We start from the raw sequence: 25,827 nt of genomic DNA, 5'->3' as shown, positions 1-25,827 counted from the left end.
CTATGTTCGCTTCTTGGTTTTGACCAGGCCTTTCTCCACCAGGCAGCGGTAGAACTCCTGGATGTATGTGTACACACACTTCCAGTCGGGCTCTTTCATCCGGACTAAATCATCAGCGTCCAGCAGAGGGGGGCAGCCTGCCAGTCTCCTGCAGACAAAGAGAGAGAGAGAGCGTCAATGAAAAATGATAGCAGACAATGACATCGAAAATTCACTTTGTTCTTATATGCAATACACTGCTGGAGCTAAAGCTTGCACCAGACAGGACACATCTGCATCTTCATATAAGGAATGAGAGCTCACTCTGCAGTGTCGAAAGCCAGCTGGAAGTTTTCCCTGGGCGCATAAGGGTTGAGGATGGAGTACTCGAACGCATCAGGAAAGAAGCGGTGCACCAAGGCGCAGAAGGCTATGCCATCACCCCAACTGGAGGAGAAATTCTGGATGTGTACACCCTGTCAGAGGGAAGTCAATTGAGAAAAATAGTGGCGGTTAAGGAGACATAAGGGGCAGAGCTATGTATGGCTCCATGGAGCAATAATTTACAGACGAAGAGAGTCAGGGCATATTTACCTCATATGGCTCCGTTTTGGCCCTGCACCAATCCAGAAGCATTTGTTTGACATTTTTAACATTGGGTGCTGCAGAGGAAGGAGAGGTTGGGGTTGTGTCTGCAGCAGGGCTGGCCTTGCTGAAGATAAGAAACAAAGATACACAGTGGATGGTCAGAAAGTATTTTACGCATATGACAAGCTTTTCTTTTCTTTTTCAGTGAGTGAGATAAAAAAACATACAAGAGATTTTGCTTTGCATCACTTGGCCTCCTATTAGACATTTAGTTACATGCTTCAGTAGAGGCACTACATGAATAGGTTCAATCTGAATTAATCCACCTATTATCCAATTAGGATTTACCATGTAAATATGTTAACAAATATGTAAAATGTGGCAGCTGTGGCTTTAATGTAATTTTTTTAAAAAGGCAGAAATTAATGTTGTGGGCATGTGTGGGACTAAATGACTGTTTTAACTGTTCATGGTTGTTTTTAAATCCAGTTTAATATAGTGTACAAACCCAAACATGCTAAAAAAATTATCACATGTAAAAATTGACCACAGGATTTTCCGTGCTGCTTCCTTGTTTGACATGTGACTCACCTGCCTGCTGTCCTGTTGAAGGGAGTAGAGGCCGATGGAGATGGCTGGCCTGACGCCTCTAACAGGATGCAGAGAATCTAATTAATATCAAGAACCTTAAGGAGTTGAAATATGAAGTGCTATGTCAGAGAGCATCTTTATAAACAGACTTACTGTTTGTTGGTGGCTGCTGGTTCATCGATGCTCTTCCCACGCTAACAAATCCTCCTGCTGTTCCTCCTTTGCTCAGACCCTGCTGTCTCAAGTCCTGCTGCCTGGACCCTCGCTCCTGCTCCCGTTTATCTGATGAGGGAAGTAAAAAAGTTTGAGAACGAGCAAAGCATCGAAGGAGAAATACAGATTTTTATTATGGTCACTTTATTGGACGGCTATATCCTGCATGGGAGCAACTGTTCCCCCCCCCCCCACTTTTACCTCTCTTTTTCTTGAGCAGGTCCCTTAATGCAGCGCGAATCTTTCGTCTCTGTTCAAAATCTTCTGTATTGTCGAGCTAAAATAACAAACCACAGGTTAAAAATAGAGACAATTCAAAGTAACTGTAAAACTCTCCACAGCTTTAAAATATGATACACTTGATTTAAAACCTTGACATAAACGTTTGCAGCACATCAAGGACCAAATACCAAATTAGTCCATTACTCATAATTTCCTTTAAATGAGAGCAAATTAGTTCAACCCACGAATATGTAAACAAGGCAAAGTGAAGCCAACTGACATCACCTTCAATTTTCACATGAGAAAAACCATCAGGGCAGAAATTACAAGAGGTTGATTTAACATTTATAATTTTGCAAGATCTGCATGAAACTTTAAACCAACCCCCCCCCCCCCCCCCCCCACAAACTTTGCATAGTGGTGAGCTTTTAATTACCTTCCTGCTCTTCATGACATTTTGTCCACATTTCCCTTACATGGCAGTTATATTACAAATATTTGCTCACCATCTTGTTGAGAACCTCTTCATCCTCAATAGCAGCCAGTTCTTGGCTGGTCAACGAGCCAGAGGGACTATTGGACACTGCTGGTCCACCGTCAGGTTTGGACTCCATGTCTGAGGAGTGAATCTGGTTAAATCATGTAGAGAACAGCCAATAATGTATATTTCTTTAGAGTAAGGTCTGAAAGACAACAAATATGTATGGATAAAGACAAACGTGGGCTTTGGAGACTTCAACTAGGACTCAATAATCCCAAAGATGAACATTCATTCATGACTGAAATTTTAATATTTAGACAAAGCAAACAGCACAGACAGTGTTGTTTATACGCTAAAAATGTGCAAAAGTCTTAAAAATACATAAAGACCTAATCTGTCATATGTTTAGTCTGTGCAGTAATTCAAATGTAAACAGTTTTATGAATTTAAACAGACATAAACTATTCACTTGTGCAAAGAAGTGTGTTTATCTAAGTGATCTACCCCTCACTGTAACTCAGCAACATGGCTGAGTGCAGCACAGAAGGGGCAAGAACACGTACAAATATAGTAATGTAGTGGAACGAGACCATTACTGAAAGAATCTGATAACAGTATGTGCTCAGACACTGGGCAGAGAGAGTTGAGGTAAGGCTTAAAGGCGCAAGATGTTGAACAGAGAAATGAAATCAAATTTGAAAAATAGAAATTCAGATGAGAGATTGGTGGATGTTGAGTTGTAGTATCACTCACCTGTTTTTAGGGTCAAACAGATGTCTAGCGGTTGTCTTTGGGGGCTTCTTGGGAGTGTTCAATGCTCCCTTCCCCACTCCCTGCTTTAAAGTTGTGTGGAGAGCTGTGGCAGCTCAGTCCTGATGTCACACCTCACGTCGCTGCACTTCATAAGGATGCATGTTTGGAGAGTGAGCGGAGGTTGCTTACATTAACCACCCAAGATGGGAAGGAGGAGGAGGAGGAAGAGGAGGAGGAGGAGGGAGAAACAACACATCAGGTCCTGCTCCATCAGTCTCTGTCGCCTTCAGCGGAGAATCACCGCCTCTTGTCACTGGATCCAAGATGATGTCATGTGAAACTTTGTGGGCCAATCTCTCAGTTGAATTCTGTTTTTCAGGCGCATTTTTCGCTTGACCGATTAGACTTTATTTACAGTGCTGCAAATAACGTCATGTGGGGGGGGGAGAACAAAGGGTTAACATGCACGAAAAAAAAAGAAGAAGTGAGGAGCACTGCCATATTCAGGCAAAAAGGCTGACCAGTAGTACCCTGTTTATACAAGTGGAGCAATCTTTACCAGGGATGACATTTACATACACTCAGACAGACAGACAGACAGACACACACACACATCTGGGAGTAAACAATAACTTTTATATTTCAACAGTGATCATTTAGTGTTTATAACTTAGGTCAGATGTACTGAAGGAGCTCAGAAAGCAGGACGCAGATAAATTGCTCCACCAAGTGGTGAATACAAAATAACCACACACTGTTTAATAATAACATGCCATCACTCAGCAGGCCTTTTTGCATGGCAGGAGATTTGTCATATTAAGAAAAGCACACAGATGTTACGGTGTACTCTGTTATATTCTTTTGTCCCAGAGAGCCAGCAAGACCGATAGCGGGACCCTGAAACTGAAGCAGCTGAATTGAAACACCTGAGCTTCTTAACACAGGACTTTCTACTGTGATGTTTAAACATGTAAATGGCTGAATAAGGCCTTTCCCTGTTTCCTGGAAAGGCATCTAGAGTGGTAACGATTCTAATAATAATTCTAATAATTGATTATTTAAAGTAATTTATTAAGCAAAAATGTGAAACATTCACAGGTTCCAGCTCTCAGACGTGAGGATTTGCTGTTATATCATTTCAAATGTAATATTTTGGAGTTTTGTACTGTATCTTGTCACCTTGACTGCATTTTTCCCATGTTTTCAGACATTTAATAGACAATGAACTAAATAAATTATCCAGATTCTGAATATAATTATGAGTTTATCTGTAACTCATTTCACCATTTAAATTTATTTTCTGAACATTCCTGAATGATTTTATGCATTAATGCAAAATTATATGAAACCTTTTTTTATCCTCAGTGAAAAAAAATGCACTTATCAAAAAACAAAAGGTTTGAATTAGCTTCTAAAACTTTGACACAAGACAATAACAACAGGTTTTGGAGGTGTAACAGTGGATAATTGTATAATTTGATGTAGGGAAGGACAAACAAATAGGTTTTCTTATAGTTTATTGTACCAGTCCATTTTTTCAAGCAACTGCAGATCATGTATATATGCACTGCCCAATATCTTTGCCCCTAAACATGAGCACCTACAGCCAAAGTTTTATCCAAACAATTTGACAAAATGACTAATCAAATCACTCTTTGCTCTTCTACACTTTGTCCAAATAAGGCATACGAGGCAAAAACATTTCATTCTTGAACCAGTGGCGTTTCAACCAGCCATAAACCAGACTATAAAATACATAAATATAATAAAATAACTATTTACATCCGACTAGCTGTGCAAACAATCAAAACCAGTATGTACACAGGAACCATAGGCTTTGAAGGCAGCATCTTTGTACCTTGTCAGTGCAACAGTTGCTTTGCCCCGTTGCTCGTAATCTACTCAACATAATATCAATGAGAACAAGCAGCCAAGACTTTAACTGCGAGTATAAATCTAGAGATGACTGCCAACGTCAAAATATGTGTTTTAAAATACGCTGACATCTATCAACAATAAAATTCATCATTCACATGTTGAAGTTTTATTGTGGCTGTTGAAAAGCTGTTTGATCTCAGCACAATAACTAATAATCAACGAACATGAGAAACCCTATTAAACAGTTGAGGTATTTAATAATGTAAAACCAGTGAAATGATACAGTATGTATATAATCTTTAAACCTGTAATTGATGAAAACACCAGTTATTTTAAAATATTAAAAATCAACAAAGCCATTCATCCAACACCAAAATAAAAATGTTTTTTGCACTGTTTTCAGCTCAATGGAGTTATATGGAAAGCATCTTAAATTTAAATGTTCATTTCTAATATGATATGATGCTCAGGACAGTATCATTTAATGAATGGCACCCTAAAAAAATGTTAAATCTGTGACACATCTGGTAAAATATTTCAACCCCCGGTCTGCTTTAACTGCTGTGGCAAAATATGCAGAAAATGTGGCGAGTGTGTCACAACAAAAAAACTTGATGTATGGCTTTGTTGTTTGTCGACTTGTGAGAGCTTGTAGTCTCTGACGGATTATACAGATTAGCAACACAGTGTGAAGAGTTTTCAAAAAGAGCTTTTTAAAGTGAATATTTGGCATAACGGACATGTAGGAGGGAGTCCCAGACCTCCTGGATCATTTAAGATGCTTTCAGGAGCAGCAGCAGCAGCAGCGTGCAGTCGTCTGTCTTGTGTACCTGACTTCTCTCTTAAGACTCTTAAGAGAAAAGGTACAGGAGAGACTATAGATGTCTATTATTACATGTACGCAGGTACAAGACACTTCAGGACCAAAATCTACAGCATTACAAAGCCAGATTGCTATAGTTATTCAAAAATAAATATTTTCTTCCACATAAATATTCAAAAGGGGGAAAAAAATATTTTTCGTCATAAAATTAAGTCAATAAAATGCTTTTCAAAATACTGACGGAAAACATAACACTGTCCAGCAGGAGTCAGTTTTTAAAGGTGTGCTGTACCTACTTTTTTTTATTTTTTAAATGTCACCAACACAGAGGGAAAATTTAAATAAAGAGAAGACACCGGTTAGGATTTAAGAGATAAGAGACAGCTCAATGTTCTTCTTCCTCGTGTCTTCCACGAGGGAAAAAGAAAGCTAAAGTTGAGTGACACTCCTTAGAGAGCTTGTGAACCTAATTATCGAGGTACGCTGTAGAGTGCGCACTGTTGTAAAAGATGGAAATAATTGGACTAATTCTACAGAGACCTTCTTACTGAGCTAGTAAGGGAACAGAAACTAGGCCCTTAAGTGGGAAGCCGCACCAAGGTTCAGAGGGGAGGACACAACACAAGCTCAGACCTCTTATTAATATGTGTGCTTCAGTAAAGGAGAAGAGGCATCTCATTACACAGAAATGTTGGCTTCGTCCAGAAGTTTTTAGCCCTACAACAACCCCCACAGTCCTCATTTGACAAGCCACTTCACATAATACCAAAAAAAAAAAAAAAAGAAAAAAAAAAGCTGCCAAAAAACCCAGTTCCTTACCATGTCAGGACCAGGTGAATGTCAGGTAACAGTACCATTAATATATTTATCTTTTTAATACAAATTGTGCCTGTTCAGATTTGTGGCAGAGCGCACTCTAAACCCCCCCCCTCCCCCCAATGTCCAATGAGGCAGCCGACAGTTTCCATGATCGCCAGCCGAAACATTGATTAGAGCCCTCTGCAAATGAGAACATTTTCACAGTGGAGTAGTAGGAGTGACAGTGTGAATACCTCATGAGGTATCAAACAGTTTAGTGTGCTCATGCATGCTTACACCGCTATAGGTTATGTATGAGTGATATACAGATGAAGGAGAGAATCTAACCATTGCGGAGATAAATAAAAAGGCGACCTTTGACCTTTTTCTGCATCTCTGCCGACTCCTGTTCTCTGTGACCAGAGGACAAATAAATTGGCACAGTGAGGAAGTGAGGAGAAGGTCACAGTCCCTCTTCTGCTGTTGACCACTTAATGACACAAACTGTATCATGTGTATCTTTTAACATTTTATTCTCTCCTTCATCCTTTCAGTTCAGTCTGTCTTATCGTCCTGTTTACCGTCTGTTCTCTGCGGATGATATGCTGGTTCAGATGCACTAGCTTTGTCCTCTGCACCGTCAAACTCCATCTGCCCGGACCCTTTCGCTTTGGCCTTGCGTGCGTCCAGGTAGCTGACGATCAACTCCGAGTTCTGATAAATGAGCATGCCAGATAACGTCAGCACGGCGCCGGCGCAGCTGAGGGCGGACAACTCGCTGCCGAAAAGCAGCTGAGACAACAGCAGGTTCCCCACCACGCTCAGGTTGCCGAGGATATGCAGAGTGACGGCAGAGGTGAGCGTGATGACACAGCAGCTGGCCAGGTTGTACATGACCGAGCCCAGGCAGCTGAGCAAGATGAAGACCCACAGGTGACGGTCATAGTGGAGCGGCGACTCCATCAGAGCCCAGTTTTCTAAGGCCAGAGCCGCCACGGCCAAGATGCAGAAGCTAGGAATGGACATCAGGTAGAGCAAGAACACAGAGTTGATTTTCTCCTCCTGCAGTAAAATACCTGAGTAAACAGAGAAAAGTAAACAGTAGTTATAACTATGACACACTGTTTATATGACACCTGTGAAAGACTCACTGTGCTCTACCAGTCTGAGCAGGTTCCTGTGTTGTTCCGTCATGCAGCAGCTGACGGGGAGCTTTGTTAACCGTTTGATAGCAGGAGGAACGGGTGTGGGGGGGTGAGGGGGGTGAGTTAAGCAAAACGCCTGTTTGGAGAGTTATGTGTAATCTGCTTTTATGTGTGGACATGCAGGAAGCAAAACACAACTATAAAAACTCTTGATGCTTTAGTAAGAGCGAAGGCAGATCTGACACTGTTCACACATTGTAAACACTTCACTGTGTTTAATGAAATATGGTGTTAAACTGAGCCTTTAAACAAAAAGGCGTGACCAAAGTAAGTCAGAGAAAAGTCAACTTATGAGGGAAACTGTTACAACAACAAATCAGCGAGGATGAAAATAGCCTCTTGAAACAACTATTAAAGACAGGGTCTCTGGATATTTTTAGAAGCTCATTACTTTCCTTCTTTGACAACTACGACTGTTTCACCACATTTAATCTTCTTTCTAATTTGTAAATATGTTGCAAACTAGAAATACGGCCTCACAGTTGTATGAATCCGCCAACCAGGCAAGGTGCAGTTTACATCTATGTCTGTCCAGACACATATAATATTCTATAGTGAAGTCTCTGAAATAATATAATAAAAAGATATTACGTGTATTTTCTTTGTTTGTGTTCACATGTTTGGCCGATAAAGCTGATTCTGATAGAGCACAAAGTTGAAGCCATGACCGCAGGTGAGGCTTCAGATGTGGAAGTTGCTGCAAAGACGCTACAAATTTTAAAATAATAATGCTTCACACACATCTTCAACCTGGCAGCACAGAAGAGCCACTTCAGTTTAAAGGTGGGCAACCCACGATTAGTGCCATCAATTCAGCATCTGACCAAATGTGAAATATGGTCACAACCTCCAATTCTGTTTCTGAGTTATGGCGTTGAATAACGGCAGAATATGATGGTGTCGCAGTGAAATTGACCTTTGACCTTTTGGATATAAAATGTCATCACTTCATCCTGTTTCTTCATCCCATTTCTGTGAAACTTTGTCATAGTTAGTGTTTGAATTCTTGAGTTATTGCCAAAAACATTTGTGCCATATTTGAAGAAAAACCTGAGATACTGTGCTCACACCTCTGCTTAACGGCTGTTGCTAAATGGAGGCATAAAAACATTGTTGGACTGCAGTCACTCTGATCTGTTGCTGCATTAAATGTTTCTGGACCGTCTCTATTTCTCTTGGTATTTCTTGAATGCAGGTGTATTAATAGCCTATCCAGAAAACAGAAACGTGGACGGAAAATAAGAGAAACACGAGGTGAAAATGACTTAGCCTTATCAGTTAATCAGATGATGACAGTGAGATGCAACTAGAGCTGCAACGATTACTCGATTAGTTGTAAACTATTAAATAATCACCAACTATTTTGATAATTGATTCATCATTTTATTAAGAAAAAGAAAAAAAGTCAAAATCTTTTGACCTCAGGTTCTCAAAGTAATCTGAATATCTTTGGGTTGTGGACAAAACAAAATAATTGAAGACGTCACATGGGGCCTCTAATCGGTTATTGGAGAAAATAATCAACAGATTAATCGATAATGAAAATAACTGTTAGTTGCAGCCCTAAATGCAACTGTCACTCAAAGAAGTTCAGACTTTCTAAACTTTGCTTACAATCAAAAACCAGCACAGACACAAGAGGTCAGTGCAGTGTAGTAACCAGGATGTGAAGTCCTGATGTTTGTATCACGTTCCCTAGAAACCAGAAAGTATTTCCCTGTGTGTGTTACTGGACTGAGTCATGAATCACTAAAAAGTTCCAAGACCGCAGACTGCTGCGGTGTGCAAAGGGAGACACTAAAATACTCTCTGATGTCAGTGGCATAATATATAGTTTCCGTAAATTAGTGAAGTCAGTTGTTACATCTAAAACTAAATAAAACCAAATGTTTATCTCAACAGTCTGAGGTGATAAATAGTGAACTGAGTGACACAGGTAAAGTTGGACTTACTCTGCTGAATGGACTTGACACCCCGCAACATTGTGGCTGCAAACACAAAGAAGCAGCCGGTCTGATCGAACTGGACTTCTCCCAAGATGCTGAAGGAGGCACCCAGGCATATGGGCATCATGGCTGTGTATTTGAGGATGTGATGCTGCTTGCCCAGGATCAGCGTGGAGATGGCCAGAGTGAAGAGCGGGGTGGTGGTATAAATCATTTGTGCAAATGACAGCTGGACATAGTTCAGACCCATGTTCCCGAAGGCGATACTGGCACAAAATGTCAGACTCAACAGGAACACCTTACACTTTGCGCTGGGGGTCAGGTCTTGCTCTCCAGCCCCTTGGTGGCGGATCACCTGCAACTTGATCAGCCCATAATCCACCACTATGGCTGTCAGCATGTGCAGGGCTGACAGCAGCAGAGGGTACCTGAAGTTGTAAACAGCAAATATCCATTTGTTGAGGCTGGAGATGGTGGTGCCCGTCACCAGCCAAACAATGATAGCTGACAGCAGATGGAGCATCTCTGCGGGTGGCCTCCTCCTGCCTCTCTGTTGCAGAGTCGCCTCGCATTTTGAGAAGCCATCGGCGTTGATCATGTTCGTATCATTGTCCTCTCTGTAAGGAAAACACATGTTGAATCCTCAATCCACTCATATCTAAAAGCAAAGCACGATCAAACCGGCACGATTAAACCAAAAAAAGGACGAAAACAACAAGCGACGCAGCTGTTTTTTCTTTTCTCTTTCTCCTCTGCAGTGTTTTGCCAGTCTTTTGTTGTCAAGTTAAGCAGCGTTTTTTTCAGCACCGCCTATAGACACGTGTTTCTATTTTGCATGACGGGCTGGTTGTGTAACGCACCCCTGCGCACGCAAAATGACATCTGCTGGAGCAGGAAGGCGGGCAGGAGGGAGGAAAGAAAGGAGAGAGGAGAGCTGCTCAGGGCGGGCTGGAAAACAGAGCGCGCCTTCTGCAGGACGGGGACGGAGGGGATTGGTTATTATCCTGACGGTGACGTCTCGGTGTGATGCACCAAAAACACAAAGTAGTAAACATCATGGGACAACTTACGTACTGGACGCGCCACTAATACAACATTATAAATATCAGGCAGCAGCTCACTCATGTTTTTTTCCCCACCTCGTTAGTTTTAAATAGCAGCTTACTTCACTGCATGTGGAGCATAAGGATATCATGAAAACACAGCTCACTCACCTGCTAGCTGGTTAGCGTTTCATTCATGCTAGGCTTTGAATTGACGTCAAACAGCTGGACGGCTCGGTAACCGTGGACACAAAGACATGACAGTCCTTTGTCGGGGAAAAATAAATGTCACTTGACACCGGACAGCTGAATGTCTTTATGTCATATTACCGACGGCTGGCAGACCTCTGTGGTGCTGTGAGGATGTTGCGTCTTTAAGCTAACGTTAGATTTGCTATACGAAAACAAGCCAACTGCACGTACCGTTAGCGATATTTCCTTTCCTAGGATGGCGAAGCTATTACCCGCCCTACTCCGCTTCTGATTGGCTAACCCTGATATTTTTACCCGAACTCTAACCAATCCAAGCAACGAAGGCAACGAGTATTAGCCAATCAGAGGTAGAGTAGGACAGGTCTTGATTTCGCCATCCTAAGAAAAACAACAGGACTACTGTTAGCTACACCATGACTGCGGCCAGTCATATTATATCACAATATGAGCTTCAATGTTTTTACCTTGTTCTTCGACGAGTACCTCGACAGCACTGACACAGTCCGGCAGCATTCCCGAAATCTCCGTCCGTCCGTCGGTCAGTCAGCCAAGCTGAGGCGGACAGCACCTCAGCGTCATTGGATGGTTCATTTAAAGGGCAATAACACCGATTTAGCTGTGGCTTGTCGTCGTGCATGCTGCAATCTGAATGCAACCCCATGATTAACCAGTGAACGTGCTGAGTAGTGTTATTGCCATCATATCAAGTGTCCAGAACAAATATAAAATAAAAAGTAGGAACATGATGTAATGATTTATCAAAATGCAAATATTAAGCTATTAAAGTTGCAAATGCTCATCATCTGATGTTAAGATAAGAGTACAATAAAGTGAAAGTAAAACAAGCACTACATGAGGTCATACTGCAGACTTCCTCTTTCTAGACAGTGACATAATGTACACAGGACAGTATTACAACTGAGTCAGCAATTCTTTTTATTGTCAGATGAGAGGTTTCTGATGTCTGATTTGTTATTTTTTCACTTATGACAGCATCTGGATTTCACCCTCATCCCAGATGAGAGACACTGTGTCCCAGGAAAAATTCATTCTTGGCCTTGAGGCATTGTGAACGTCATCTCTGTTAGTCTGTGTATCATGTGTCCCTGCTCATTCAAAAGAACAACAGTAAACAACAGCATGGTGACATATTTATGTTTTTATTGGAGCTAAAAAATGTAAAATCTTTTGAGGTAATTGGGCACAAACGGTGAATTCACATCATGTTTCAGTTTAGAGTCTACAAACAGTTAGCTAGGTGAAGAGGCTTCTCACTACAGTCGTGCTCGAGCACTCTAAAACCATGCATAGCTATATGTTGCCATGGAAACCTTTGAGTTTATGTAACATATATTATTACCTGCAGGTAAACATAATATTGTGCTTTATTTGAACAACACTTTATTTGCATCATCATTATATACTGTATCCTATTATTCCTAATTTCCGCCAACATCTCATTAACTGGTATACAGTCTCCACTCTGTTTAATATTATGTATACACAAGTAGAGCTTAAATAGTGACCAGAGTATGAACGTTCAAGTAATGTGAAACAAATATATTCTTACAGTGATAATAAATGAAGTGATTCTATAGAGTATGTATATTGTTTGCTATATACAGGCCAAAACCAACCAGGCAGTCATACAGTACATGTGCACCATGCCCTATTGTATAATACACAGTAAGCTTAAATCTATAAATAAACAGATTATTACTGTTTATTAAGATAATTTATATTTACTACTCATGTACATGTTTGAACATAAAACCTTTGCAAATGTACTGTTAAGCTTTTACTTGACTGTTTTTCTGGTCATTTGACTGATGTATATAAATATGTTTGCTTTACGTAACATTGTAACTTTTTTTGTTCTGCATAAAACACCTCTCTGACCTGGGGGTATTATCTTTTTAAGTGCCCGTGCAGTTGAGTAATTGCTGACGTGCAGAAAAGGATTTTACTCACTCCCAAAGCTAGCTATTTAGTAGTTTTAACTAGAGGACACACATTTGTTGCTACTTACTGGGACGATAAACCCTGATTTTAGACATTTAAATAGTAAAAATGAAACAAAAATGAACACTGAAGTATTCAATACATGTATTGTATATCCTCTTAAATTAAAAAAAGAAACAACAACAACAAATAAAAGCCTGTCAGATCTCTATAATCGCTATAGAATCTCAGAGTTTGGTTGAAGTTATAACAGGGATTTACTACTTCATAACATAATTAAGGCTAAAATTACCGTCAAGCACCAATATAATCCTTTGTTGAGGAAAATCCCCCAGGTTTAGCAGATTTATACTTTACAGGAACTCCTATTGTTGGGTCTGAAGATACTTGAGGTGGTACTCCAGTGATTTAATATTGCACTTCCATAAAGTTCAGAGACTTTTGAGAGACAAAATTAAAAAAAAGATACAGCAGCAGCACAGATATCCTGACTTTTAGCAACGTAGTATGGGTCACGCTGTAAATATGCTGAACACAAGTTTGTAATCTCTAAATCCAATTTGTAAATTCCTCAGACGATGTCGCTTTAGCAATTTTCTTGGACTAGACAAAGCTCCCCCATTGACAGTGAAGACATTATGCAACTGTACTCACAGGCTGGGTAGTGCTATTCATTACTGGAAAATTTACTTTAACGTGGAAAATTGGTGGAGTGCCCCTTAAATGCAAGCAGACTCATGATTTCAAGATCATGTGGGGAAAAAGCAGTTACATATAAAACAGTATGGTGTTTTCAGTCAGCAACTACCTTGGTTTTTATTGGCCTTGTAGCTGCTCTTTAGAGGCCTGACAGAGTGGACTACAGCTGAAAATCTGCCAAGATACAGATTGTGCAATTTTAAGAAACAGAGTAGTAAAAATCCCAAAGATTCAGGAGGGATCAATAAATGAAGTTCTGCTGTGAAAAAAGTCTTTTAGCGCAGAAGAATCCTGTGTCCCGCAATGGTCATTTAAAAGTCTCACGTCTCAGTCAGAGCCCAGCATGAGGAACACGCTGTTCCCGATTCGAGAGAAACAAGACATTCAGTCCTCATACCGAAACATCTGTGGCACTCCCTGCCCTTAGGTTATTCCCACACACACACACACCAAATGAAACAAGTGTGTTTTGGCGCTGAAATTCTTTATCTGTAAAGCATAAGTCATATCTTTCACACCCTCCACACAAACAAACACACACATACATACACACGCTCACACAGGAATTTTATGAGTTTTCTACAATGTTGACTAAGCACACACAAAACACACACAAACTGAGGCCATGCGCTCTGAAAACACAAGTTATAATAGAGCAGGAGAGAGTTGATTAGTAAGTGGAAGCAAGAGTTTTTTTTGTGTGTGTGTGCTTGAAATTCTGAAGGTGACGGCTACTTTCAGTCACTGGCTCACTCACACACACGCAGAAACAGCTGTCCGTAACTCAGTATCCTTACATCAGGAGGAACCACTCAGCCTGTCTGATGCTGTGGTGCAAGGGGAACTTTTGTCCTAATAGATCTCGGGGCATTGGCTCCAGTCCTGTCTGTCTTTGGCCTCCCAGTACCCGCCCCTGTAGATGTAGATGCTTTCCCCTGTTGTATCATCCGTCCTCTTCTCAAACCACATAGGCTGGTAACCCTCGATGTCTTGCCCTAATGATACAGAAACAGAATAATATATTTTCAACACTCTACATTATTTTAATTACAGATGCTTCTTTAATTCAATTTAAACTATCCAACTTTCTCTAGACTATATGATTATTGAGCTAAACCTTATAAACACTAACATATAGAAACTTAATTTTATCCCACAAACCAGCTGTAATATGGCTTGTCAATTGCTGCCAGATTTGTAGTTGTTGTAGCTAACATGCGCACAGTGATACTGCTAACCTGCTACTGCTAAGTTTACCATGTTCATTATCTTAATTTAGCATGTTTATTTTGAATTCTATTAAATTTGGCATTTACATTCAAGTCCCCACATAAATTTGGCAATGTTGCATGAATGCATGGCAGTAGCCTGTCTCCAATGACTAATGATGGGCGCTCCCAACACCACTCATAATATAGTTTATCTAAAGTTTTCAACCCATCCTCTTTTTTTGAAGGTTGTGGAAATGCTGCGTAAGGGGTCAAATTTGGATCTGCTATCATCGTCCTTGTTCTTCTTGATTAACTTGTGCTCACCTTCTTCCAGTGCCTGATTTGCTTGCACATCCCTTTTTTTCCTCTCCAGTCTCTGACGCTCCTCCAGACGCTGCTTATGGACGTTTGCTTCATCCCACAGACCCGCCTCCATCATTCGCTGGTCTGGCCGCAGACGACTGTCAGTGGGCGCAATACCCTCTTCTTGCTCGTTCAGAGTTAGAGCCAGGGAGGAGAAAAAATGCATGTTTTCTGCATTATCCCTGGTGAGTGATAGGCAGGGGAAACAGCAAATTAAGACAAAAAGGTCAAGGGAAAAGGGAAATAACAGATCACAAAGGGGAGTAAATTGTAATGACACATTTAATCTTTAAGATGTGGTAGAAATATGTTAGATAAGACAAACATACGGGAGAGGATATTTCTTCCACAACAGTTTGGGCTGAAGAGTCTGATAAACTGTCTTTTGTTTGCCCTCAGAGTTTCCACATCCTTGGCTGCTGTCCACTATTTTGGCACTCTCCATCTTCTCGTCCCAGGTTCCTGACAGGATGTAGCGAGCTGTGCCCTCTCTGTCCTCCACCACTCCTGTCACCTAGAGAAGAGGACACAGAGCAAGAGATCAGTTACAGTTACTGCAAGGTACTGACATATTCACACTAGAGTACTTTGTTCATTTATTTTTTACCTATACAGAGCAAATTAGTTGGAAATTATATATTATCTTTCTATGTTTTTCTGACTAGATACTGACAGAATGTTTGTTAAACATTAAGAAAAAGCAATAGTAGGCAAGAGAGATGCTTGATTTGCTAAAACTGTGCTGTAGAGTGTGGACAAAGGCTCATGTAACTGTAAATGTTTTGCTTCTGGCACAACACATTACAGAATGAAAAGACAACAGACATACTTTACGTGGTACTTCTCTGGAGAAGTAGCTGTAAGGGGAGAATTTGAGATGGCAGGTGTCCTTGGTAGTGTTGTTTACTATGTCAATGTCCCCAGACTGCCAACGGCAAAAGACAGGAAGAAAAACAGACATGACTAAGTGTATGATGACACAAATTACTTTTCCTCAGTAACCCAACCCACACACCCACCCTCCTAAACAAAAAAAGTTTATTTTTTATGTCCTTTAAAATTGTTAGAATGTCTTCTCAAACTGTAATCTCATTTCTATTACGTAATTCAGTTCCTAATCATTATTTGAGTTGTTTTTAAAAGGTTTCCAGTAATTCTTTTCATAAACTAGTATAACTTAAACATAATTTCAGACACAGGTTGTGTTTTGACAGCTTCTATAAACAACTTCCTTACACATAATGCACAGCATGAGAGGAACTCACCTGATCAATCCAAAGTTTCCCTACAATAATATTGTGCACTGTCGAGGTCACTTTGCTCCACACATAGTGGTTTCCACTCGAGTGGAACTGCAGGTGAATGTTTCCTACGGTGACAAGAAGGACAAACATACATTAAAATATGTAAAACAAGTTTTGTAATCACATAAATATGGTAAATGTAGCTTTACTAACAGATGTTTACATGTATTCATACATCATATCTGGCTTGAAGGGGCTTTTACACTATATGTATTAATTGTCCGAATTAATTGCATCAAAGTTAATTCCAAACTTTTACATGTTTCTTACCTAGTGGCATGACGGAAATATATTTCCCACGAAACTTGCTATCAATAGTGATATGCTGCCACAGGGTCCATCCACGCTGAGAGGTCACATGGTGGGCAGCAGCTGGTGGGTGATGACTGACCTGACAGTGAATGGGATCAGCTGGTGTCAGTAGAGGCAATCTACACATCATACTGTAGATGTTTTTTCACAACGTCATCATTTTATCTTTGTCTCACCTGCTCACAGATGGAGCGATAACCATACTCCTCCATTCGGTCCAGCTCGTACGTCTCCCCCAGCAGAGGGTTGAAGGGTTTGGCTGTGCGATGGACTGTGGTTGAGTAGGAGGACACAGAAAAGGCAGCCACCAGGCACATCTGCTCCAGGGAGGAGTCGCAGCGAGCTGCCCGGTCCAGAAGCTCGCTGTACTCCAGATCTTCAGTCAGACGCTGCAGCATCGACAAAGGCTCATTGAAGTTTACCTGCAATCGCACACAGACAGAGAAGCTTTCATGTACCCGCTGCAGACAATGCCAGATTTAGAATATGCATTTACCTAAAGATTCACATGTACTAAAAACTTTACAGCCAACTATTACAGCCAATTTTAATGTTTTGCGTTTACAGGCATGGGTATCTTGGACAGGTCTTTTCCAATACAGTTCTTCATGATGCTCCACAGGTTGAGGGAGTAATTAGGTTTGTCAGGAATACGGATGCGCCTTGTTCTTCGTAGCTGCATGTGGTTTGTGCCTGAGGTGTCCTGAAAAGATAAGACAAAACACAAAGCCTTAGTTTATGTAAAAGACGACGGCAGATAAGTTTATATGATATTTTTATGTGTACAAGTGCATATAGGTGAGTTTAGCATCTAGTATAAGCCTGAAGTGATTAAAAGCTTACATTTACTTTATTAAAGTCCAAATAAAATCACATTCAGCCATCCTTTTTGAAGACAAAAATAATGTCGATATCAGATGTATTGAAAATTTCATTTCGGTTGAACATGCTGGGGACCTACGTTCTCGTTGTGAGTCCAGTCATTAGGCACGCCTCCACTCATCATACTCTGATTACTCCCTGAGCGCCTGAGAGAAAGCAACATACTTTAAACACAGTTCACAGTAATTGTGCTGCTGATTGATGCAGAACACACACAGCTCTGAGATGACTCTGTATAGCCACGGTGTCTCACTTGTGTTTTATGTTTCTAGTAGCAGTCACAGTTATGAATGCAGGGGACTCCTCCATGGCATCAAAGAATTCGGCCTCGTCATTCTCATCACTCGCATCCCCCTCCTGAGACCTCTCCACACCTATATAGTGACATAAGACAAGGAGATTGGTAAAACAAGATTATTAAAGTATTGCTATACAGGGGGGGGGGGTGGCCACAATTAACAAAACAATAATACACAGCAGCTAAATAAACCATACAATACAATATAATAGTGCAGCAGTAAGGGTTATTGGATCTCATAGCGTTCTAAATAAAGACTTGATTGAACTTGATTTACATTCCTGAAGTGTTTATTAGTGATCTAAGCAGAAATTATCTGCCCTAATTATATCCCTGTACGCTGATTTATGTTGCTGTACTGGAATGTGAGCAGCAACTTAATATAAGTCACTTGCGTATCAACGTTTGTAACTGTTATTTAAGGTAGTTGCTGAAAATCACGAGAATGTATGAAGAATAGAAAAACTGCACAGACAAGTAAGGGTATCTAGAGTTTAATTAACATCTCTGACGATCTCAAACACAAACATTAAACGGGTAGTTTAGCAGGATTCATTTATTTTATTTTGTCTAATCTTGTAGATAAAGGCACTAAAATTGAGATAATATAAATCTGACTGAGCCACATGATGGAAATGTATCACTGCTAATATCCAGAAGAGATTCTTTGTCTGTGATATTATGGTACACAGTGCCTTCCTTCCACATTAGAAGAGTGAGAATGACAATAAGAGACAGACAGGTTGATGTGTCTCACCTGTATACGAGCTGGGATTCTCCCTCCAGGCTCTTTCTAGGTTGTTGTGCTGTTTGGCTAACTGTTCGATGGTCTCCTCCAGATGGTGACGCTGCTCTCTCTCATACTGCAGGGTCTTCTGCCACCTCCGGCTTTGAGATTCTGCTACGTCCAGAAAGTCACGACAAGCCTGAGGTGTGAAGGCGACACACATCAAAAGATGCAGGCAGAGCCCTCAAGATGTGTTTGCTCATTAAACGAGGCTGAGGCTTGCAGTGTGTGAACTCACATTGATCATAGCATTGGAAGTTATGCGGAACAGGGTCGCTCGCTCATTAACAGCTTTCACTTTGTCTGTGCTGTCAGAGGATCCGCGGAGTTCCTCGAGTTCGCTGAGGGAGCGCTGGAGGGCGGCACCGTGCTTTCCTATCAGCTCATTACAGGTGCTCAGGTCATCCAGCTTGTTGGCTAGAGTCTTGAGCACCCCTTGGGTTAGGGTTCGGTCCTCCTGCTGCACGGGGGCTTCATCTCCTGAGTCATCTTCTCACAGAGACAAAAAACACAAATAAGATCATTTACAAGAGATACTATGGTATCATTAGAGGTTGTTATGTTTCAACAGTCTGGGTGAAATCATATATATTGTGGTAAACAGCATATGGGAAGTTGTCTCAGACAGATTGAGAGAGATATTTTAAATACTTTAAAGAGACGAGTTGAGACAGTGTTAGTAGGGAACGGATGGAGGAAGATAATAACACTTCACACCCCTATCACCACCACACCCCTTCCTTTACAAGATCAGGAAGCTGTGAATGAACATGGTTGCCCTGGAAACGGAGTCTTGTGCAATCAGGAGGCTTGGCTATTTTTAGAAGTGGATGGAGAAAAAGAGATGACGCACTACCCTTTTCCTCCTCTCTTTCTCTCTCTCTCTCTCTCTCTCTCCCTCTGCCCGATGTTGGCAGGAGCTGAGCCATCAGTCTCAAGGATTTAGAAGGAAGGTAGGGAGACTGGACTCATAATCAGAGACCATAAAATAACAATTATGACATTTACTTAACTGTTTCACCCCTACAGTTCCCCCTTTTAGCCTAAATATCGGTCAAAACAAAGCTTCAAAGTTAAACATAACATTTTTCTGTATCATATATCATATATAATGTTATACACATTTTCTTGTGATTCAGTGGACATATTTGGCACTAAACCAAAAGATCTTAAATAGACTCTGAGGCTTTGAATAGAGTTTGTAATAATGGACAAAGTGTGGGTTGGAGAAAGCAAATTATATTCTATTTAACCCTTACAGTGGAAAAAATACATCAGATCGAAAGAGATCACAAATTCAAGTCAACTAAAAAGCCCCACTGAAATTAGGATACATTTAGATCATGACTGGTTTCTTACCTTACAGTCATACATGTCTACACAAAAAACTGTCTCCATCACGTGTAATTAGCAACTTTTCTAGGTCAAAACATTGTGTGTGTGTATTCTGCAAACAGTCAAGTATGTTGACTGAATCTAGGCCAGCATCTGCACCGCCTGTCATTCCCAAAGCAGAGACAAACTACTACTCCCTGTTAGAGGGAAAAAAGAAATAAAAACAATCAGGGCAAACTGGATTAACAAAGTCTCAGGAGAAGAAGATTAAAAATGAGAGTGAAAAAAAAAATCCTTCAGGCATCTGTAACGGTTTCATGACCCACATGCAGTAGAGAGAACAGGATCTCACTTGACTTGTAGTGTAGATGATGAATTTGATAACATGTTTATATGGAAGTACACGTCCTCCTAGACCCACAATCACATCCATGTAGTTATAACGTCCATGAAGTGGAATGGCATGTTGGCCTGGTCTGTGTATTAATGAGTTATTTTTCACACAGGACACTGGAGAGCCTGAGACAAATTGGTGACTCATCGCTGAATCAGTAAAACACACCCACAGGTGATAGAGGGAGCACCAATATGGACACAGTGTGGGAGGAGAGAATCGGAGTGGGGATACACTGTAATACTTCTGCAATATAGATGAAGCAATCAAAGTCTGACTTTAATATGCTGAAAGCTTGCTGTGGCACAACGTGAGCTGAAATGATTTTGCCATCCATTTATCCAGACTCTGAATTATACTTCCACGCTAGTATTTAATGGTTGTTTGAGGAGAGATTTTATTTTTGTTTCTCAACATGTTCCAGAAAATGGAGCGCTTGTTGAGGCTATGTGATATCCATTACAGGACAGGTGCTTGATAAGTACTCCAACAACCACTCAATTACTGCTGTTCTAATCCACTTCTAGCCAATTAATTGGCCCCGCCATTATTGCTACTAAGCCGACGACAAGAGGCTCATGCAATAATAATCTGTAATCACATAACACATACCCACACAAACACACACACACACACACACACACACACACACACACACACACACACACACCAAAACACACAGGGATTTTTGTTTGTGCTTGCATGTGCGTTAAAACACATCAGTTGTCCTGATTTGAATTGGGTGACTATGTTTGACCACATGCAGATTCAAAAATAAGACATTATTATATAAGGAGGATATTTATGTACATAGGTTTGGAAAAAATAAATAAATCTAGGAAGAATATAATTACACAACTGAGATAAAACATGCAGTGACTTCTTTTCAGCACAACACATTTGCTGAACCTCAAAGATAGTAAAGCTGCATAAAACCATCTAAATGGACTCAAGATGTCCAAATCCATTTCATTATTTTTAGAGGAGCACTAATGACTGCTAGTTTCTAGTGAGGTAAGGTCCACGTCTATAAAATGACAGACATGAATGGATACAGTATAAACACCCCACACATCAGTCTCAGTCACTATACGCTGATGTGGTCAGAGTCATAGAAAACACTGATTTGCATCTTGCAGGTAAAAAGCTTTTACTCAGCATGAAAATCTGCTTGAAGGCACATTCCTCTAAGAAACAGCTGCTCTAATGATACTGAAACAATAAATACAGACGTGGAACATTTAACTAAGACTGACTGTTTAACATTGTTCTGTTTTTCTGCCGTCACTTTGAAAACTACAGTGCCATTTAATTAACTTTTAAATAATCTGTCCTCTGAGAAAGCCAATCAGCATATTTACACAGGCATTTTCACAGTACAGTAGTGTCCATTGACAAACATACAGTAGTCTACAAGCATACACACAAAAACAATTACAAACACACATGCATGCAAGCAAACATAGCTGCACACAGCTATTATTAAATGTTTTTCTTATTTAAATAATTAACACATTACTTACAAGGTGATACTCATTGAGAAGGCTGCACCCATCTCTGCCAATTGTCCACAGAGTGTATGATGAAAAATAATTTCAATGAAAATGCTCACACCCTCCTTGCTCTCCCTCTCTCTCTCTCTTTTTGTACCCCTCCTGCTACCAGAACAGGAGGAGGAGTCTAACGGAAGGTCATTTCATTCAGCTCTCACTGTCGTCATACGGAACGAGACTGGGAGGGAGAAATGAGAGAGTGGGAGAAAGGTGGGAGCTGCTTGCGTCTGTGTGTGAGAGTGTACATGTGTGCATGAACATTTGTGCAAAATGAGGAGAGACAGTGAGAGGGAGGAAAAGAACCCACCGTGCACCATTTCTTAAAGATCCACGAGGCTGAAATAAGGCTAGACAGCAGCAAACAAAAATTGTTTGTCTGGCAATGAGACAAAACAGTATGTGCCAAATAACCATTATATTGTATTATATTATACTATTGTGGGATTATTGTAGTTCTTGTTCTGTGTGAGCTCACCAAAACCAAATTCCTATCAACTATGTTCAGGTGGCAATTATATTATATTACATTACATAATACAGTGAAAAGGGAGAAGAGTAAAAAGTGAATATTGAAAGAATGACAGCTGAAGGATGTCATGGTTAAATGAAAATTTGCATTAGATCAGCCAGTTTCCATCCTAGACAACACTGCCCTCTTGTGGTCTATTATCAGTTGAACCATCTTATTGTTTTAAGAACACATTTCCTGAAAGTCATAAAAATCTATTGCTCCAAAAACATTGCAACACATAATGGCCAATTTAAGAATTACTTCATTGCATAAGCACAGTTCTGTGAACATTCACCCCACTTTAGCAGAGCTAGAAATCAGAAAAAACAACATTACCATTGCCTGCAACATATGGGTCAAACAGAGTGCAATGTGTGTCTCACCAGAGTGATGCATTAGGAGAGTGGCGTTGGCCTTAGCTTGCTGCAGGGCCGACACCCATCGCTGACACTCTCCTTCAGAAGTTGCCTTCAGGTGGTAGCTTCGGCCCCCGCTAGTTAACACCAAATGGCAGGTGTCACCTACCTCGATGTGCGCTTTTGCCAATGGAATGGTGCCTCGGCAAGTGTGCGCCATCTCTGCCTGAGTCCTGAGGGAAAACCAACATGACCACAGTTGTTAATATTAGCGTATAAGAGCAGAACACTTCAGCCTCTCTGTTCAGTTCAATGTTGATGTGCTCCATTTTAAAAATGGGGCAGCTCTGTTTTTGAACGGTTTTAAAATGGTCCACTGTTAAAATAGCATCACAATAAGTCTGTGTCAAACGACCCTGCCGCAATGATAATATGATAAGCTTTTTCGCTAGTGCCAAGCTGTGGACTATTTATAGCCTACATTTCTCCAGAGACTGGCTTTGTGCAATATGTACTGTAGCTTAACTCTTTGACCTTTTGTCTTATATGATGGGCCCTTTCATACACATATTTCAAGGATTTTCAGGGGTTTATTTTTCACATGTACACTTTAACATATGTAGTGATATGCAATCTGGCATGCTCCCTACAGTTGTAGCTAAAAGACTAGAGTGAAAAATAAAGATGAAAAGATTAAAGAAAAAAAAAAGATATATATACTATATGTTAAAAAAAAAAGTTAATGGTCACAAGTGTAAAACATATCGCTCATTATCACTCACTATGCTGAATACATGAGAGGTAACATACAAAATATGATATACAGTACTTTGGATGACATGTTACCTATGTAAGATTATAAAATACATACATGGGATAACTGCCATACTTAAAATTTAAATAATAAATAAAGCAAATGTTGCTATCTTCATTAACTTTTACCTGTTTTATAAGTTAGTTTTACATTTTATGTCATAACCTAACATTAGCTATTTATTTCTTTATCATTGTGAATAATGTTATAACTATATTATTTTAGTAGAGGTAATGAATAGGCTCTTTAAAGGGGTTCTCCCTGTATTATTTATGACTGCTATATAGAGAGTAATGTCATTTCTTTGGACTTTGGACTAGTTGTAACTAAACCAATTGGTTCTCAAACTTTTTCAGGTAAAGGACCCTTAAACTGACACAAATTAGACCATAGACCCACATTTAATAAGGTTTTGTTCTAGGGTCTTGGGGTTTGATAAGATGTTGGCTTTTAGATGTTTTTTGAAACCCAATAGTCATACATCCTGTCATTGTATTAACTTTGGATGGAATTATAGTGAAAAAGTGCAACGCAGAAAATCATGGAAACCAAAAGAAAATAGATTATGTGGTCACTGTTCGACAGGTGAGGTTGAGACAGAGATGCTCTTCCTCATACAATGTAAAACATTCAATAAAATAAGAAACGTTTACTTTACTGAAAATATCTAAACAAAATCTCAATTTTAATGTTATGTTAATGCTATTTTGTTTCACTGACACTTGATGCTTTGGCAATATTATTATTGAAAAATTCATGCCAATAAAGCGAATATGAATGTAAGTTATTTTTATGCTTTGAATTGTTATTATACTGTGGACACCCTGGAGCCCCTTAAAGGACCACCCAGGCGTCCACTGAAACTAACTACTACTTTAACATAATCTTGTAAAAAATCTGCATGAAATGGGTCAAACTAAGTAGTTAGGACATTGTGTGTACAAATATTTTAATGTAATTATTATTCATAACCATAAGTCATGATTCATCATTTTTCAAAATACAGCTATGCTAACCTGTGACTCTTGTTGCTAAGCTAGTAGTCATCACTGGGATAACGTTACTCCCTCTTCGGCCAGATGACAGAAAAGCTAAAAAGTTTAATTTCTCATGTAACAAATAATTATTTTCAACACTCCTGTCAATATAAGGCTAATAAATAATAATAAATAATGATAATAAGACATTATAAACTTTGAATAAATACAACCTTGAGCTAGGACGGTTGGACCACCAACGGCCGCTGTAACCCTTAGTTACCGTTACCTGTAATAGGACAGCAGGCCGTTACTGAGCACGAACCACCGCCGCTGGTAGCCCTTCAGGTAGTTGGTCCATTTAAAGAGCCAGCCTTTGCAGGCATCCACACACTGGAGATGGAGCCCCGGGAGAGTCGGTGAGGGCAAACTCTTCACCAGCTCGTTCATGTTGCTCCTCTCGGTCGTTCACGTTACTCCTAATAAGGAGGATGGACGGTGCAGTTTCTGTGGAGCTGTCTGCGTGTGTGTGTGCGTGTGTGTGTGTGTGTGTATGTGTGTGTGTGAGCCAGCACTGCACTGTATCCTCTGCTAAAAGCTACGGTTAGCTTGCAGCTGTTTGGTGAAGCTGTGTCACTGAGATAGTTCTACCATAGAAATAAAAAAAAATGTGACCAGCGTTAAAGGTATTAGCTAGGATGAAACAACAAACCACATTATTACACGGAACTGTGCGGTCGAGTCTGCACTTTGACTGCGTATGATAATAAAGCCTGTGGATGTGAGAGAGGGGAGATCACGATGACGTCATTATCATAGGATTGTAGCATAAAAAGGTTTCTGTGTGTGTGTGTGTGTGTGTGTGTGTGTTTGTGTGTGTGTGTATTCCTCATGTTGTGGGCACCTAAATATGTTTCACACAGGCATGTTGTGGGGACTTTCCTTCCTTACAGGGAGAAAAAACAAATCTCCTTAATATAAATCACTAATTTTAGGGAGAATAGGGTGAAAGTTCAGGTTAGTTTAGGGTTAGAGTAATTGGGAAAAACTCTATGTAATGACCACCATTGTCTGATATGTGTGTCACAGCACAGGTACTGTATTCACTGCTTAAAAAAAAAAAAAAAGACATTAATTTTGAACATCAGGGCTATAACAAAAGTTAGAAATGTAAAGAGGATGGATTTTAAAATATGAGTCTTGAGAAAAAACATTAAGATATCTGAGATTGAAATTCAGGAAATTTGGGATATTTTCAGTTTTCCCAAAACTTGCTGCTGTCAGTTGATTTGCTATATTCTGTTCAACTTCTGACAAAAGAGAATAAGGTTTAGTA

General features: G+C 40.1%; 3 protein-coding genes across 3 annotated transcripts; all 3 read right to left on the bottom strand.

Moving 5' to 3' along the window:
* On the bottom strand, positions 1–2,207 carry smtna (smoothelin a). The gene is made up of 7 exons (XM_062435166.1): positions 2,100–2,207; positions 1,573–1,648; positions 1,312–1,440; positions 1,159–1,216; positions 574–691; positions 304–455; positions 1–148 (listed from the first exon to the last, which is right to left on the bottom strand). Exons 1-7 carry the CDS (start codon positions 2,205–2,207, stop codon positions 1–3), a joined length of 789 nt encoding a protein of 262 aa, XP_062291150.1.
* A 2,120-nt stretch (positions 2,208–4,327) lies between these two features.
* On the bottom strand, positions 4,328–11,245 carry slc35e4 (solute carrier family 35 member E4). Its single transcript, XM_062434675.1, has 3 exons — positions 11,198–11,245; positions 9,484–10,094; positions 4,328–7,402 (listed from the first exon to the last, which is right to left on the bottom strand). Exons 2-3 carry the CDS (start codon positions 10,073–10,075, stop codon positions 6,882–6,884), a joined length of 1,113 nt encoding a protein of 370 aa, XP_062290659.1. The 5' UTR covers positions 10,076–10,094; positions 11,198–11,245; the 3' UTR covers positions 4,328–6,881.
* A 3,001-nt stretch (positions 11,246–14,246) lies between these two features.
* On the bottom strand, positions 14,247–24,941 carry osbp2a (oxysterol binding protein 2a). Its single transcript, XM_062435296.1, has 14 exons — positions 24,781–24,941; positions 22,728–22,933; positions 18,790–19,040; positions 18,522–18,690; positions 17,720–17,840; positions 17,546–17,612; positions 17,150–17,287; positions 16,761–17,006; positions 16,543–16,663; positions 16,234–16,337; positions 15,798–15,893; positions 15,298–15,482; positions 14,930–15,150; positions 14,247–14,389 (listed from the first exon to the last, which is right to left on the bottom strand). The coding sequence occupies exons 1-14, from the start codon at positions 24,939–24,941 to the stop codon at positions 14,247–14,249; spliced, it is 2,229 nt and encodes a 742-aa protein (XP_062291280.1).
* Between the last annotated feature and the right edge of the window lie 886 nt (positions 24,942–25,827).

Source organism: Scomber scombrus, chromosome 15 (assembly GCF_963691925.1).
Source record: "Scomber scombrus chromosome 15, fScoSco1.1, whole genome shotgun sequence".
Taxonomy (NCBI): Eukaryota; Metazoa; Chordata; class Actinopteri; order Scombriformes; family Scombridae; genus Scomber; species Scomber scombrus.
The sequence above is the reverse complement of the archived record's forward strand: the minus strand, read 5'-3'. Positions and strand labels throughout refer to the sequence as shown.